Genomic DNA, 17,218 nt, shown 5'->3' on the forward strand with positions numbered 1-17,218 from the left:
TCCATGAAAAACACCTGAAGATTTTGGTGGGCTTAATGGGTACACTTACCCTAACAGCTGAAAACATTTGTTAGAAAATTAGAAAAGTAATCAAATGAAATAAGTTGCATTACTTTTATTAAGTCATTGAAATAGTTACATTACTTATTACATTGTAAATAGGGTGACTCGTAATCTGTAACCTATTTCATTTCCAAAGTAATTCCCAACCCTGCACTTACTAAGCATGAGTTGTTTTCAGTGTTAATTGGTGAAAATACTCCATCACAGCAGGGGGCGCTATTAGCCAGACAACACTGCTCATGTCTGCTACTTTCTACAGACAGCTAGCCTGCTAGCTAATAACAACAGAAGATCCCGGACAACTAGCGTTATAATTAAACCCAACACAGAGGTAAGACCCCCGGAATATAAAACAAAAACAAGGAATAGAACAACGAAAGACTTCAAAATTAACCACACAAAGGACGTTATTAGGCATCTTTAGTCGCAGCTGTTTCTGCAATTTAGAACCTTTTTGTTTGGTTTAGCTAGCAGCAGATATGTGGCTATTAAGATAGCTGCTAGCGTGCTATCGTTAGATGGGATTATTTACAGATCGTGTATTTAAAAGGGAATCAGATCTTGTCACTACTCTATGATTTTCTCCTGCGGCAGACTTGTCTCACCGGGTGGCTGAAGTATTTTGTTACACTGCTGCATTGTTAGCAGGTTGACTACCTGCTACTGTCATCGACTATATATTAACTATAAAGTGAGAGTTTCAGATCCCAACATTGTCTAATGTTCTGGTTTCAGTCCATTACTTCACTGGAAACATATTAAGGAAGGCTAGGATACGTTTAAACATTGATTCAGTAGTATGTATTGTATATATAGTGGTTGATGGATTCAGAAATAAGACATACATGTATGAAATTAATGTTTTGAACGACCCTTCATCATATTTTTCTTAGCACTATAATGTGTGAATTGATGTTGTTAGGTTGCTTGGGTTTGCCGGGTAGTTTTTCCAAAGTAATGGTCATTCAAGCAGCTTACCAACAGCTGATGAGAGCAGAAGTACCTGGGGACTAGTAGACCAAGCTCAATCAGATGACCAGCTGTCATTTATAATAACGTGGGCAGGAAGGGGTAAGTTAATGTCAAGAGTTAGCCTAAGGAAGTGAACAGTGTCATCACATCCTCTAAATACTGGTGCATCAGTACATAGGTTTGAATGACTCAGGTTAATTGGAAACAGACCAAACACCCCAGCAGTGATGCCAACTATGTTGTCTTATTAAAGAGAATTGGTATGTATCTCTCATGCTACCTTACACAGCAACATAAAGATTAGTATCCTCTTATGTACTCCAGTATGAAATGTCTGCCAGAAATAGAAACATTATGAAGATTATGTGATTATGATTTATTCTTGAATCTTAGCTTGTGTTGCTATAACTGATGACTGATTCAATGTCTTAGTCCCAGAAATGATTGCAAAGGGAAAAACGTAGTAGCCAAGACCTCTTGAACTATATTTTAAATGCATAAACAGTATTTTAAACCATCAAACATAAATGCAATTGAAATTTTCGTTATGATGATGTTGAATAGTGTCAACTGCAAGACGAGGGCCTAATGCAGTAGTTGCAGTTAAATTTAAGTTAATTAATAAGTTAATTTAAGTTGCCACACAGCAAATTTGAAATGGCCTTTAATTTAAGTTTTTTCCTGAGTCTGTCTTTTTGCCTTCTATATACACTGAGTATATCAACTCAGTTTAGCTGAGTTCACCTTTTGTGTGATGACCCTAAGGAAAATCCTGTACCATTAAGCTTCCCAAGTTTCATATGGTGTAAAAGAGAAATTAAAGATGATGAACTATGACTTAAGCCTTAAATCAGTTTTCAGCTCAGTGCATGTGATGCAGTCTTGATATCAAGAAACAGAGCCACAAACCACCCCCCCCCCTGCCTAGTTAAATATTTTAACACTAAGTGGCAATTTCTAATGTTTTAATGTTTAATAATGTTTTTTTTTTAAGGCGGACTAGTGATATGGTCGAAGTTATAACAATATTATTAGTAATGATTATCAAGACTAATTTAGATACTTGCCCTTTTCTGGCAAGTAAACAAGAAGTAGGCAGTTTGTTTTCCTACTGTAACTTGAGGTCAGACTTATCTACCTCGGGCAGATAAATTGTGTCACTTAAATAATAGAATTAAAATGTCCTGGCCAATGTTTGTCAGTAGTCATGAGACTTTATCTTATTAGCTCTCATGATGGCATTAACAGCATAAAGAGAGTTCTGGTAATGGCAGACATGTGCCTTCCTGTGGTGGCATTGCTTGCAGTAGAGCTGACTGGAGTCAACAACATATTCACATTTTGATATTGACTCACAATTTAGATTCAGTCATAAAAAAGTGGCCTTAAGAAGTTAGCTATAAATAGGCTGCTTGATACAAAAACCAAGACAACTCTTAAAATGTAACATTTAAACCATGATAATACGTTTTTATTGTTAAACAGTTCATTAGTGTAGCTTGTTGATTTCCGGTGGCTTTTTTTGATGATATAAAGTTGAAGGTGTCGAAACGTTTTGTGGTGTGGACACAAAAATCTGCAATTTTTATTTATTTGATTATGTGCCATTTTATTTTTCAAACAGCTGGATAACGTATTACATGCCAACATAGGAGTGTGGCAAATTTAGATGAACCAGAGTACTTTCTAAAATTGTGCATAGAAGAACTTTTTAAAGAAAATCCTTTTTTAAAAATCAGTCTGTTCATTAAATGTGTAGACATGATTGTTTCAGGTCTTGTTCAATGTATTTTCCAAGGAAAACACAACCAATGCAGTGTTTCCCACCGAATTTTGAGAGACTATGGCGTTTGGACCTCAGTCCAACCCTCTAGGGAGGTCCGGGGGCACATTTCTAAGTCAAATGCATCATTCTGGTGCACTCTTGAGAGCAAAACAAAACATGGGAAAGAAAGTTTACCAGTTCATTAATATTCCAAACAAACCACCCAAAAAAGACTAATGCCCATATTTCAGCTCTGAAACAAAGAAAGCGAAGTGATCTAAGTTCAACTAATTTACCAGGGCAGAGTAGCCCTAACCCTAACCCTGGTTCAGGGTGAGATGCTTTGCTGACGTGTTGAAAAGTGTACAGACATGTTTCGCTCACCATGAAACTGTGGTGGCACAAATTACACTATGGTGGGCCGCCACAGTATATAATTAATGGAAAACACTGCAATGATTTTTTATAAAGAAGCAAATAATGAAAATATTGTATTTGTTATTGTAAATCAGTAAAGTTTTAGTTCTGCTCTTTTTCATATGAGCCCAAAACAGCTGTGATGACTGGACTACTTGTGGTGTTTTTCAGCCTGCGGTATTGTCTGCCCTTGTAGGTCAACACATCAACACTAACTGTGGGTAATGGTATGAACCAGGTGACTGGAGACATTAGATATGCATTGAGGTCCCTCCTTCCTTTAACCTCCCGTGCGGGGTGGATTGAGCGGGGTTTTAGTGTAAGTACAGACTGGGGGGGTGAAGCCTGGGTGCTAATGCTTTTTTGCTCCGTGAAATCCCCCCCTCAATGTAATTGTGGGTCTGCACAAAGTCAGGGATGAGAGCGAGGCGAGCTGATCGCTGTAGCAAAATCAATAGTTCATACCTCTCTGAGATTGAGTTTTTAGGAAAGGAAGAGCACCATGACCAAGGGCAGACTATGAAATCACTCCCACAGAGGCCCAACTAGCGCTATGCAATCGATCCCCGGTTCCTGTACCAATTATAGTTTTAAGGTTTGTCTCTGGCTTACTGCAGTCATCAAAGACCAAAGCTTTGGAAATAGACATTGTGTTCGCTGACACTTTGACAAGGGTTTGCAATTTTTTTTCATCCCCCTTTGGAAATTGCCGCCTGAAATGCCTCCATACCTCCCAGTTTTTAATTTAGAGCAGAAATTGATTTTTCTTTTTGGTCAGGGGACTGAAATTTCAGGTAAAAGCACAGTGGTCATAACTGCCACCTTATGTATCATATCTCTACAGATGCATATGTTTGGGTTTTGTTTTGTTTTTTAAATTCTGTTTTCCTAGGGCTGGGCGATGTGGGAAAAAATCAAGTATCAGGATATTTTTAACCAAATACCTCAATATCGATATTGCAACAATAATGTAGAGATGACTCTTGATGCTCTCAGAAAATATTTGCTCTATGAAATTTTTGATAATCATAGGTAGTGCGGATATAATGACAAAGTGGGTAAAAGGTAAAAAACAGAACAGCTAGAACAGTCTGTTAAGTTCAGAAAATTACATATTTTTACTGTAATGCAGCATTTAAAACCAGAAAAAGACAACACTGATGACATATCACGATATCCAAAATCTAAGACGATATCTAGTCTAATATCATGATATCGATATATTGCCCAGACCTATGTGTTCCTCTTTATTGTAATTTCTTGCTTTGGTACCTTGTCGTTCTAAAACATGACATTTTGGTTCAGATGAGTCTAATTTGAGCTCATTGTCTGAGCGGTAAGAGTCCAAGTATTATATCCTCATTATCAGTAAAGTCTGCTAATACAGTATGACACAGCAGTGGATTGTTAAAGAGATATGAGTCTACTAAATGTTATCTTAGTGGTTTAACTTGTTACTGTGGCTATGAATATCACCTTGTGTCAAGTCTGGTTTGTCTTCATAGGATCAATCTTCCTTCAACCTAAGATCATAGTGATTGAAGGGATCATTCATGGATGTTTATCTTCTCCACCATCTCCTTGATTTTAAATAGATTTTAAAGAATATTTGCAGCCCTTTATAAATCCAAAAACTTGATGGATTTTGCTCAGATTATTAGAGACAGAGTAGTCTTAGAAACATATTGTTGTCAGCGTATTGATCGTCTGGTGAAAGTTCAGCTGACAACCACAATTTATCACATTGCCTTTGACCTCTGCTGGGAGTTTTTTGTGTTTTGTCTTTTGGAAAGCGTCATTGATCGATAAACCTTTGAGAGTTTAGTTGGAGGTTGCAGGTTGTGTGAGAGAAGCTCTCTGGGTCATATATGTTTAGTTATTTCATTATTACTGGACCGTCTCTGTCTTTAAATTGGAGCTCAGTTTACATCTCAGTACACAGAAAGCTGAGTAGGAAACAAGAGCATGAACCGCTTCTTTTTTTAAAAAGACATTTCAATGCAGTGTGCGTCTTCATCAGAGCCCACCTGTCCACGAATCTCGACTTGGTTTCTTTCTCACACGTGTAATTTTCTTTCGTCTCCTTAACCTGCTTTTGTGGCAATTTATCTCCTCCAGATGTTGGTCCATCTTTCATTCGCTACCTGCTTTTTCCATTTGGCTTTCTCCATCGCTCTACTATTCATTTTCTCTCTCTCCGTAGCCCCCCCCTTCCTTTATCTTCATCGCCTCGCTCCATCTTACCAGTTGCCATTGTTTAAGAATCAAGAAGATTGGTTGGTTCTTCATTCACTCTGACCAGTTTGTGGAGCTCGGCTGAACCAGGCTCCTGGTATGGATTACTTTGTGTTGGCAGCAGTGGTGAATTACACAAGTATTCCTCAGTTCATTGGGGTTACATTAGGTTAAACATCAGGACAGAGATATGCCTACTTACAGTGACACTGCTCTGCAATACATTATTAGTTTCACTCACATTTTCCCTCTGGAATAATATTTACTTTTAATCTCCACCTTTATCTTGGTCCGCTTTGACTTCTCTCGGGTTCTGTGACGTTTTTTGGCCAGATATGAACATCTTGTCATATCAGAAAAAGGTGTTCAATTGGCTACCACACTCTTAACTATGTCCCTATTCTGTACTCTATACAATTACCATAAACGCTGTATTTAATTATTTGTGCTTTTGTATTTGTTAAAAAATGAATTTCATACTAGCATAAAAGATGTTTTGTTCCAGCTACTAACTTCCTTTCATCTGCAGTTTCTGGGCAGGTACACATTTATAGTTGTTAGTATACAAGAAATATATGTAAATGTGTATTGAAATTGAAAAATAAATTGAAATATAATGATGATAATTCAAAATATGCTTCTGAAGATTTCATTTCTGGGGTTTGGTCTTCTGATATTTTCCTGATACTTTCTCACCACTGTCCCCTATTTGAATTTGCTCTTTTAATATTGAATTTTGGGTTGGTATATACTAATTAGTATATAATTTTGCTAATTGGTGTTGGTATGTAGAAAGAGACTGATTTACTCCTCCTGGAACCATCTGGAGACAATCGGTTGGCATCTCGTTAGAGGTTTCCCAAAATATGCACTGTAATTTAGAAAGCACCTGGTCAGTAACAGCAGTAAAAGGCCCCACAGACCCTCACTGGTGTTTTCAGTCACTCTGCTGATTAGACCTATGCTCATGTTGAAATGGGAAAGGTCTATGCTGCGAGTTGTACTAAGGACGTACTTACACTAGACCTAGTTGCCTTGTCCCCCCTCCCCTCTCCCCCTCTGGCCTGCACTCACATAACGATCCAGGCTCGAGCACGGCTAAGTCATCACAGTGCAATTTTTTTTGTGTTAAAGAAAGCGCTCTTGCACAGCACAGTGGAGTTCATAATTTTACTAACTTTGTGGCATATTTGGAGTTGTTTTGGGTACAAGCTTCAGAGAACCTTATATAATATGCAACGCAGCGTTTTTATGGGACAGCTGCATCACTGACATCAATGTTAACGCTCACACACACTGCCCGAGTCCAACTGATCCGTGCTTGGGCCCACCTCTTCAAGTGATCACACTAGACTCAGCCAGGTGCAACATAACTGACAGGAAAGTGAAGGACAAGTCATAGCCTTGATCTAATGACACAGAACCAGTATTGTGTCGATTTGTCAGGGCTTTAAATGGGCTGTAGCATACAATAACTGCAGCTAAGCATATTCAAACGGGATCAACAAAACTCCCGGCCATCACAAATTGAATTTATGGATGAAGGTGTAAAGACATTAAAGCCTGTGTGAGTGAGAGATAGGTACAGATGGAAGGAGGGCGAGAAGACTAGTGAAATAGAAAATGATATTGAACAGTGGCCACAGATCAACTGTACGACGGCCCAGAAAGACACTGACTTGTATTATACAGCAGTGATTGGGTGAAATACGGCGCATTGTTCAGCCACTGACCTTGCAGTAAGATGAAAAAGGCTTAGGAGTCTGGCATAGTGTCAACATGGTGTCCAATACTGGCTCCTTACTTATCCTCTACCAAAGGTGTAGAAATGAGGCAATAGAGTACCTGTCTTCATCAGATAATTAAGCTGTGACAATGACTCATGTGTCCTCCAGTCTGGTAAACAACCTGTTTTGTCTTTATTTTCTCGATCAGCATCAAAAGTTGAGCTTCTGTACAAGCACACATTCTGCAGTAAAAGTTGGAGGAGATTTGGTTGTTTCACATGAGAGATTTCTGTCAGTGCCGTTGTTTCTTTTCTCAGTGGTGCCACTCATTTGAAAAACTGATGTCACACATTTCCCCACCAATCAGGATCTAGCGTTTTTTTAGGGTGTTTTTTTCCATCAGAATGACTTGACGTGTTGAGTTGTTAGCTCATGTTGTCAGTATTGTCAATCAAATCGGATCAAATAACAATTATACAGTCTCAATGAGTATAAAATTAGCAGAAAATAATGAGTGATGATGTTTTTACAATGTTTGACTTTGTGGCTTATTTAGATGTGAATTTTCAATGTTTTAAATATTTGTAAAATGTTTGAAACTAAGGACTTTAAGAAAAGCGTGCGCTGTGAAAAAATAATTGTTTTCAATCTTAAAAAAAAAAAAAAGATTAGGTTAACCATACTGAATAAAAGACTGAACTTACTTAGCATTGAATGGTCACTGCAGACCAGTTCAAGCTCTTGCAGAGAGCTATGCTTCGGAGATAACTAGTCTGTATAGAGGTATGTGTTTGTGTGTATTTGAAGTAAGGAAGTGTGTAGGACAAATCTGCATGTCCCGCTTGTTTGAGTTGAAGGTAATTTGCGAGCCTTGTATTTGGCCAGTTGCTTCAAACACCTCCGCCTCTATCCTGGGAGACAGTTTGCCATCTTGTTTATTTACAGTTCATTTTTGAGACTTAATTGCGATTGCAGCAGCTATTGATCTTAGAACAGGCGTGGGCCATCGATCTCCTGCTGTCCCCCTGTGGGTCAGGGACAATTCATCTAGCCGCAACACTGCAAACCTCAATCGCAGGCAGTGTGGCCACATGAATTAAATGATGGAGTCTGAACTGGATTAATGAAAGATACAGTGCCTCGGTGTGAGCTGCGTTTTGTTTTAAGAATGTTTTTCTCTGTTCTGTGTGATCGCCCGTCTGTGTGTTAGAGGAATGTGTTCCAGACTAAACTGAATTTTCAAGGAACTTCAAGGTGATTTATTTCACTTTCTAGTTTGATCAATTAATCACGCTCACGTCGTGTGTTTCCAGGGGGCAAACTTCTTCCATCTGGCGTGTGCTGATGCAGATGGACGTTAGGACTGAACGTTGACGAGTGGAAGTGACGGATCCTCCTCCTCCTCCTCCTCCTCCTCCTCCTCCTCCTCCTCCTCCTCCTCACCCTGTCGCCCCCAACACCCGCTGTCACGCTGGCAATGTCAAGAGTCCCGAGTCCCCCTCCCCCTGCGGAAATGTCCAGCGGGCCTGTGGCTGAGAGCTGGTGCTACACACAGGTAAAAAAATAACTGAATGGGTTAACTGTTCATCAGCCAGCTATGACTGTTACATTATCGTAAATAAATCTGCTACTCTGAAGTTTACTGACTTTTTTTTCCTTTTGCCAGATTAAAGTGGTGAAGTTCTCTTACATGTGGACCATCAACAACTTCAGCTTCTGTCGTGAGGAGATGGGCGAGGTCATCAAGAGCTCCACCTTCTCCTCTGGGGCCAATGACAAGCTGAAATGGTGGGTGGGCAAGAGAACTGCTCTATTTCGTCATATTCATCTGATGTTGTCATATTTTATTACAAATTATGTCATCTTAACCCTCCGGAGTGCCTGGACATAATTTAGTATTTTTGCCAATTTCAACCTTATTCTTTCAGTGAATATCAAATATTATACATCATATGATTCAAGGAAAACTGCACTTTCTTTCTTTGCAGCGTAAAGTCACCATCATGCATTATTATTATTGTTGTTTGTGTGATCATATCATATTTGACAAAAAAAAGAAAAATGCCCCGTGACAAAAGCAACTTAATAGTCAACCACGGAATTTTAGTTTTTTCCATTTAAAAAGTTGTGTTTTGGAGCTCCGTGTAAAGACAGTGTGACAATATACACATTTTGTTGCTGTATTTATATTTTGGTCAATATCACCTCTGATAGTAAATATCAAAGTGTTTATATATCACTGGAAAATACACTCCAGCCATTGACTTTTTGCGCAATGAGTGCACACGGTGACTCAAGTGAAGCCTCTAAGCCAACGAGCTTCTGTTCTCATATCATGTGATGGCACGCACCATAAAATCAGCCCTGATGGGCGTAAAGGCGTCGTTCAAGGTGCCTCGGAAAGCTGAGAATCTCACAGTTTGGACAAAAAATAATAATATCGTAAACGGTTCCAAAGTTATTAATGTTTTGTAAAAGATGGTGTAGCAAATCATCGATGCTACGCTCAGTTCCAGAAGCATAAACACAGCTGTGTTCATCATAAAGTGGTCAGGTGATGGTCAGATGCATTTCCTGTATTGATTCCCTTTGACCCCATTTACACTTCATCACTTCATGAATCTCAGGCAGATCAGATAGCTATTCGGTCTCAAAAAAGCAAAGTGTAAATGCATCCGAGAAGCATTTGAGATGGTTTGAAATTCAGCTGGATGTGAAATTTCTTGGCAGACATTAGAAAGGTGTAAAAAAAGACAGATTGAAATCAGATCTGTGATCTGGCCAATGAAGTCACATACATGTGGCAAAGTGTGGATTTTCTTTGACACTTGAAATCTCAAGTTCAAACGCCATATTTGCTGCATATAAAATCAGTGTTATCAGGAGTGTTTACTGTCATAATAATTTGTTTATACATTTTTATCACTCCAACTTCCCTTCTAACTGCTGCACCTTCTGCCACCACCTTCAGGTGTTTGCGAGTGAATCCGAAGGGCCTGGATGAGGAGAGCAAAGACTACTTGTCCCTCTACCTGCTGCTGGTCAGCTGTCCGAAGGCCGAGGTGCGTGCCAAGTTCAAGTTCTCCATCCTCAACGCCAAGGGAGAGGAGACCAAAGCCATGGGTGAGTCAGCGGGCTAACACAACGTTTTTACTTTACAGAGGCTTCGTAGGAGTCATCTTCGAGTTGTGAAAACATTTATAATTTTCCATACTGAAAATTTTTGTGCACTTAAAAAAAAAAAAAATTGAACCTTTACTTTACTTGGACTGACCACTTTGTGACTTTTGTGTCCCGGCTGTATGCAGAAAGCCAGAGGGCATATCGCTTTGTCCAGGGGAAGGACTGGGGCTTTAAAAAGTTCATCCGGAGAGACTTCCTGCTAGATGAAGCCAACGGTCTTCTACCTGACGACAAGCTCACACTCTTCTGTGAGGTATGCTGCTTTTTGCTGTTCGGGCTCAGCTTTTTAGCAACTATGGCCAAGAATTCGTTTAAGCTGAAATAATGTTTATTTCTGCATATACAGCATTTTGGACTAAAGCATTTAATTTCCCTCCATCAGGTGAGCGTGGTGCAGGACTCAGTCAACATATCCGGGCAGAACACCATGAACATGGTGAAGGTGCCTGACTGCCGGCTAGCAGATGAGTTGGGGGGCCTGTGGGAGAACTCCCGCTTCACTGACTGTTCCCTGTGTGTAGCTGGACAGGAGTTTCAGGCCCACAAAGCCATCTTGGCAGGTACAGACATGAGTCAGACACACCCCATGTATTTTCTTTTTGTTCCTCCAGTTTTAAATTCATGGCTGTGTGCATGTGTGTGTAAATATTTGCATGTATTGACTGTTGCTTTATCCAACAGTTACCCAGACATTAACTTTTTGCCCAAACATCTCTTCATATCGCTGCTTTCAGCACGTTCCCCAGTATTCAGCGCCATGTTTGAGCACGAGATGGAAGAGAGCAAAAAGGTGAGGCCAAGGTCCCAAGGATTTTTTATTCGTAGAAATAAATTTGTTTTCTTCTTCAGCGGCTCTAATACTTAGATGTTTGCCGCTGTGTTGAGGGCTTAAGTGAGTGAAGGATTGTGTGCTGTCAGATGGCGGCGGCACAGAGCTGTTTTGCGAAACTGAAAGATAGCACACCTGAAATGAAATTGTCCTGCCGTACTTGGGGGTCAGGATTCATCCTTCACTGACAAAGCTGCAGAAGCAGAGAATTGCTTTTTTTCATTTGTGCACATGTGATTGTGAGAAATGAAATTGCAGGAGAAGCCAGCCAAATGTTTTTTTCAAAATCAAGGCTGTTTTAGAAATCTTTTTGCTAACTTTTTTGTAAAAGATGTAAACTTTGCAGTCAGTAATTAAAATGGTCAGTACATTTTGCCGGCAAGAAAATGATTATTTTTTTAGTGTTAGACAAGGTTTGGGGCTTTCAGAAGTGTTCTTGACATACAGTCACTACAAGTCATTATTCATATTGAATCATTTGTAACAATATAAAAAAACAGCACCTCTTAATGGTTTAAGCTACAGTAAAGTCAGATCAGAATATCAAGGAATCCTGTTTTTCCAAAATCCAGTTAAATAGAGACTTAACATGAGTGATTTTTCTTTCTTAATTACGAGTTGAACACTTAAACAGAAGGGCACAAGTGAAGCTTGTGTCATGGTGAAGCACATTAACGTCCTTCTACCCCGTCTGTTTTTGTCAGAATCGTGTGGAGATCAACGATGTGGAGCCCGAGGTTTTCAAAGAGATGATGTGCTTCATTTACACAGACAAGGCTCCCAACCTGGACAAGATGGCGGATGACTTGCTCGCAGCAGCTGACAAGGTAACATAGCATGATAAAACTACAACATCAGTGTATTTGGACATATTGAGATTACACGCTGCCCTCTGGGGGCTATTTAAACCTCGAAAGTGTATTTTGATTCTGCTGAAAGTAAAGCATCTTTCACACCATACATTACTGCAGACTATTTCAGTTTGTATTTACAGTGATTATAGATGCATATCATGGCAGCATACACTGTGAGCTAAAGTTAAAGCTAAAGGTGAGGTAAAGTTTATGAGATCGATTATGACCTATAAGTGAACAATATCTACTTAACCTTCACCCAGTGAGCCAGCAGGGTTTCATAAAAAACCTAACACTTTTACACTGATGTCAGTCCTCCATGACACCAAATGGGAACCTGACTTCTCTTAGAGGTTGAGCATCTAAATGCTTATTTTATAGCAGTAATATCAAATTTGAGCTTTTATTTCTGTTTCCATTATTATCCTCACACCGTAATATATTAGAGGTTCATCAATTATCAGTTATTATTTCAACTTCTTCTTTTCTGAGGTGTGTGACATGACAGACAATGAGGTCGGACTGACCTTTCGCTGTCATTTTGAAGTCAGACATAATATTTGCAAAATACCAAGTGAACTGTCACAGCAAATACCATATGAATACTGATGAAGAAGAAAAAGTACATTGACCCTCTTGTATCCCCTCTGCCTCAGTATGCTCTAGAGAGACTGAAGGTCATGTGTGAGGACGCGCTCTGCACCAGTCTGTCTGTGGAAAACGCAGCTGAGATCCTCATCCTGGCCGACCTGCACAGCGCCGACCAGCTCAAAACACAGGCCGTCGACTTCATCAACTAGTGAGTTCACACACAGAAACGAGCTAGCGATCACGTATAATTATGTCTCCAGCACCTCACAGATTCTCAGCATCCACCGCACATGTCGTCTCTGTCGCTGTGTTGATTTGTCACATCTCTTCTCTTCTGTATCTCCTCATCGTCATTACTGATTATCCCATGTCTCAGTCACACCCTACCGCCTCATCTCTTGGTGTCCCAGTCACAGTAAATAATTTAATTTCACGTCTCCTCATCGAGTGGCGCGTGTCATATTATTAAACCCTGTCGACGCTTTCAGAGGGATCAGGGTAACCTGACTCGAACAAGGTCTGCTGTCACCTCCTCTGTTGACTTGGATGAATGTGTGATAATAATTGTAATCAGATGTTATGATCAGACTGATGTCGAGCTTGCACATATTCCTTCAGAGTGTTTCCTTCCCTCAGATAGAGGATTCATCATGTATCTTTACAGAGCTGGAATGATCCGTTCATTAGTCAACCAACAGAAAAATCAAAGGCTACTGTTTTGATTATTAACATTAAAGTAATTTATCAGGCAAAAATGCAAAATATTCTCTAGTTCCAACTTCTCCATTGTTTTGTCAATTTGATGTTCATTGATTTATGTCCAAGACCCTTCAGCAGGTCACAGAATAAATTTGAAGTGTTCACCAGGTGCTTATTGGGATATGTTAAGAACCAAATGACTACATTCTGCACATGTTGAATTATCTCTAATCTTGGCTTCTCTGTAAACTATTGAAAAGTTCAACATTTTAGCTTTTTAAAAATGTATTACAATGAGATTAAATGAGAAGTTTAGAGGTCCAAATTTGTAACTTAATCTGGGTATACACAGTGCGATTTTTGGGAGAGAGGTTTGAAGATGGTCAGTCTTGTAACCAAAGATTACCTGGGGCATTTAGGATAACCATCTCACAATGTGACTGCTACCACAACTTACATCTACTAACCAACCAATAGGAATGCAGCAAGAAATAACATTTTTCAATGTGACACTGGCTCTAAACCCAATGACGGAGGTAAAACGAACAAAACAAAATTGTGGGATTCAAAAAAAGAAGAAAATCGTGTTGAGTTGTGGCAGCAGAAACCTTGTTTGTCTGATGTGTCCTCCAGCTGTTATCATGACTGCATCAAGGACGTAGCATTGAAAGAAATAGCTTCACTGTTCACCACTATTACGGCACAGATGGATACAATTTGATGTCTTACCCAAGTTTATTAGATCCATGTAGCACAGTATGGCTTGCAGTAAATTAATAACAGCTGAAATCTGACATTAGACTTTTGACATGCGCAGTGAAGGGTCATGCTTTATCTAAAGTCAATGTGATGTTTTATGTGATGGTAAACTGAATATCTTAACTGAACTGTCATGGACATTTTTCTATAATTTCCTGACATTTGTAAATCCAAATGATTAGTTAATTAATCATGATAAATAATCATCAGATAAATATGTAATTATTATTATTTTTTATAAAATTGATTTTTACTAATTGAATATTTGTACTTTCTTTTCTCTTTTCTTGCATCCTGTCCTCCAGCCACGCGGCAGAGGTGATGGAGACAGCCGGTTGGAAGTCCATGGTAGCGTCTCATCCTCACCTGGTGGCCGAAGCGTATCGCTCCCTGGCTTCAGCCCAGTGCCCTTTCCTCGGACCCCCACGCAAGCGCCTCAAACAGTCCTAACAGCCTCACAGCGAGGCGTCTACACACACTTGTACACACACACATAAATACACAAAGACACACAGACACACCCGCCCTCAAACACACAGGGACAAACTTCCCCCCTTGCTGTTACTTACTACACTACCTACAGCCTCCCCCTGATCCCCACCTTCTGCCCCATCCAGAACCTGCTGTATTTAGTCTCTTCTAAAGATGGAGGGAAGAAGAAGTAGGAGGAGGAGGAAGAGGAGGAGATGGAAAAAGAGGGACAGGTGGGCTTGTGAAGTGGATGTTAGTCGTTTACAAGAAAAACAACCCACACCTTTTTCCTCCTCGGCTCTGGCATAGCGAGGTCCGACATTGTTCTCTTTTCCGTGTGTGAAGACTTGACCTAAATCTTTTCAACATCCTGCTAGTTCCTACTTTGGAATCTGTTTGGAAGAAAGAAATGGACAAAGTAACATAATAAGAGACAACTGTCTGGAAATGTGGAGACGTAAAGGACGAGCCCGGATAAATAAAGTCTTTAACTGTCTATTTCATCATAAGGCTTCTTTTTGCTCTGTTTTGAGTGTAGAGCGGTCGGAGAAGCCCCTTAACTAAAGGACTCATGGGCCTATGAGGGACTGAAGAAGAAGAAGAAGAAGAACAAGTGGGCCTGTTATTTACAAACTTGGACACCCCCGAGAAAGACAAACAAGGGCTAGTCAAAAAAGCAGATGTGGGACAAGTCATCAAAATAATTTTCCCAAAGAAAGTTGGGAAACATTGCACTAAAGTCACAGGTCACCCCTCGTCAACCCTTACCAGCAGTAAAGTAGAAAAACTGTAGGCAAGCACACATTGAAGCAAGCTTCATGAACTAAAGACCCAGCTGGACCACCAAGAACAAGTACCCTTTAAGATGATTTATCAGCAAGTGACAAAAAAACCAACACATGTATTCCCATATAGAACTCTGCTTCATCTGCGTCCGTTTTCATTTTTCAAGTAGCAGGGAAAAAAGCAGTATATATAGTGAGGATACAGAAAATAGCAACGCACAACTGGATGTCATTCTTGGGGAAATTGTATTTTGTGTGTGGATGTGTCCTTGTAGCCCTTGAGAGAAAATAAATCCAAGGTGTCAACAGACATACCAATGGAGGGAAAAGAAACTGTCAAGAAATGGTTACAAAATAACATTATGATTCAATCAGGCATGTTAATGTTCTTTTATAATGGATTTCTTATTTGTTTTTCCTCAGAACTGTCATTTCTATTTTTTTCATAGGAATTTGTACAGACACTAGTGTTTTTGAAGTTGTGTAAACAAAATCATTTTCAACCGTGAAACTGAAAAAAAAGCAGACAGATGTTTTCTTTGCAGGCATGAAGACTGAGAGGGAAATTAAATTGAAATGAACACGTTTTAATGTTCAGATTAGACAGAATGTGAAAAATGCACACCAAGGCAAACCACATGTAATACATTTTTGAAGTTATCATTTGAAGCTGGTAGAAAATGGTAATCGATAGAAGGAACCATTGTTGTTTCTTTCCTGTAGATATCGCTGGTTATGAGAAGTGACACTTAGTTGTTGCCATTTTTTTGTTCCCGAAAGAATAAACCACAACTATTTTGTATTGAATGCAACGCAAACTTTGTCTGGGTATTTTTGTATGAATTAAGCATTTCAGCTGTCAAACTACAGAATCTTTAAGAAATTAGAAATGGGAGGCTGCAAGTGTCTTTATGTAACTTTAAAACGGAACACAGTAAGACAGATCCTGTTGAGATATAATTTTTGTAAGGGCCAAAGTAGCTTTGAGATTATCATCTTTTTTTGTACTTAAATAGTAATGAAAGTCTAGGTTTTTTGTAACCTGTTCCAGTTCAAGGCAGCATTAATCTAACCATTCACAAATGTGGGTGTCTAACCTTGATACCTCCATATGTTGTATGTTTTCATATGTCTAAATCTCTTGTTTGAACTAATGCTTTCAATGTGTCTACACTTCTGTTTTTTGCGCCATCCAAAAAAGCATCCTTACCCTTTCCTTTAGTGACAGCACAAAAATGTAGAGTCCATTTATTAGTGTTGAAAGGTTTCTCTTGCTACCTAGCACAACTCTAACAGGAGCTTTACAATTTCATAGGACATTGGGCTTCATCTAAATTTCTATCTTTTGATCTTTAAATTCATACTATGGGTTTTCTTAAAGAAATGTCTAAATTGCACAATTAAGCATTTTTTAAAATTGTAAGCGGTGTCTGACAGTGTCAGTGACTGACATGGTATGAAACTGAAAAGAAATGGCGTGATACGACAGCACTATTTAAACATTTTTGGGGCTCTTTATTGTACAAATCCTGTATTATTCCGTAGCTGCTTTCAGGTGATGAATGACGCACGTTGAAACAATTTTGACAATAGTCCTCTCCACAGAATGTTTCTCACTGATTCAAGAAATGCAGCTTGTGCAGCATATTAGATTGTAAATGGAAGCAAAGATTTGTGGTTTTGTAGACTTCAGTGGTAGCTGTTAACATGATCTTTCCGTTTGCTGTTTCAAAGCTTCCCCACTGCCTCTGAGCTCAGCTGTGATGCAGAGGGAGTGTGTGCAAGACTGTGATTGCCGAGGTGAGTGGGAGTAGGTCGGGTCGTCACCTCTGTCAAATACTTTAATCGAGTTAGCAGAGTGTGCCTGG

General features: G+C 39.4%; 1 protein-coding gene across 1 annotated transcript; it reads left to right on the plus strand.

Annotated features, from left to right (window-relative positions):
• The first annotated feature begins 337 nt into the window (after nt 1-337).
• LOC134003229 (speckle-type POZ protein) lies at nt 338-16,157 on the plus strand. The gene is made up of 10 exons (XM_062442363.1): nt 338-394; nt 8,493-8,734; nt 8,846-8,967; nt 10,151-10,302; nt 10,488-10,615; nt 10,745-10,922; nt 11,097-11,152; nt 11,896-12,018; nt 12,702-12,844; nt 14,400-16,157. The coding sequence occupies exons 2-10, from the start codon at nt 8,657-8,659 to the stop codon at nt 14,542-14,544; spliced, it is 1,125 nt and encodes a 374-aa protein (XP_062298347.1). The 5' UTR covers nt 338-394; nt 8,493-8,656; the 3' UTR covers nt 14,545-16,157.
• Nucleotides 16,158-17,218: the final 1,061 nt, after the last annotated feature.

The sequence above is a fragment of the Scomber scombrus genome, chromosome 21 (assembly GCF_963691925.1).
Source record: "Scomber scombrus chromosome 21, fScoSco1.1, whole genome shotgun sequence".
NCBI classification, from domain to species: domain Eukaryota; kingdom Metazoa; phylum Chordata; class Actinopteri; order Scombriformes; family Scombridae; genus Scomber; species Scomber scombrus.

Bases quoted from the DNA above. Each gene is read 5' to 3' on its own strand.
- LOC134003229 (XM_062442363.1), top strand. From the start codon at position 8,657: ATGTCAAGAGTCCCGAGTCCCCCTCCCCCTGCGGAAATGTCCAGCGGG. The intron at 8,968-10,150 runs GTGGGTGGGCAA...CACCACCTTCAG, and splicing joins GCCAATGACAAGCTGAAATG to GTGTTTGCGAGTGAATCCGA. The intron at 10,923-11,096 runs GTACAGACATGA...CGCTGCTTTCAG, and splicing joins CCACAAAGCCATCTTGGCAG to CACGTTCCCCAGTATTCAGC.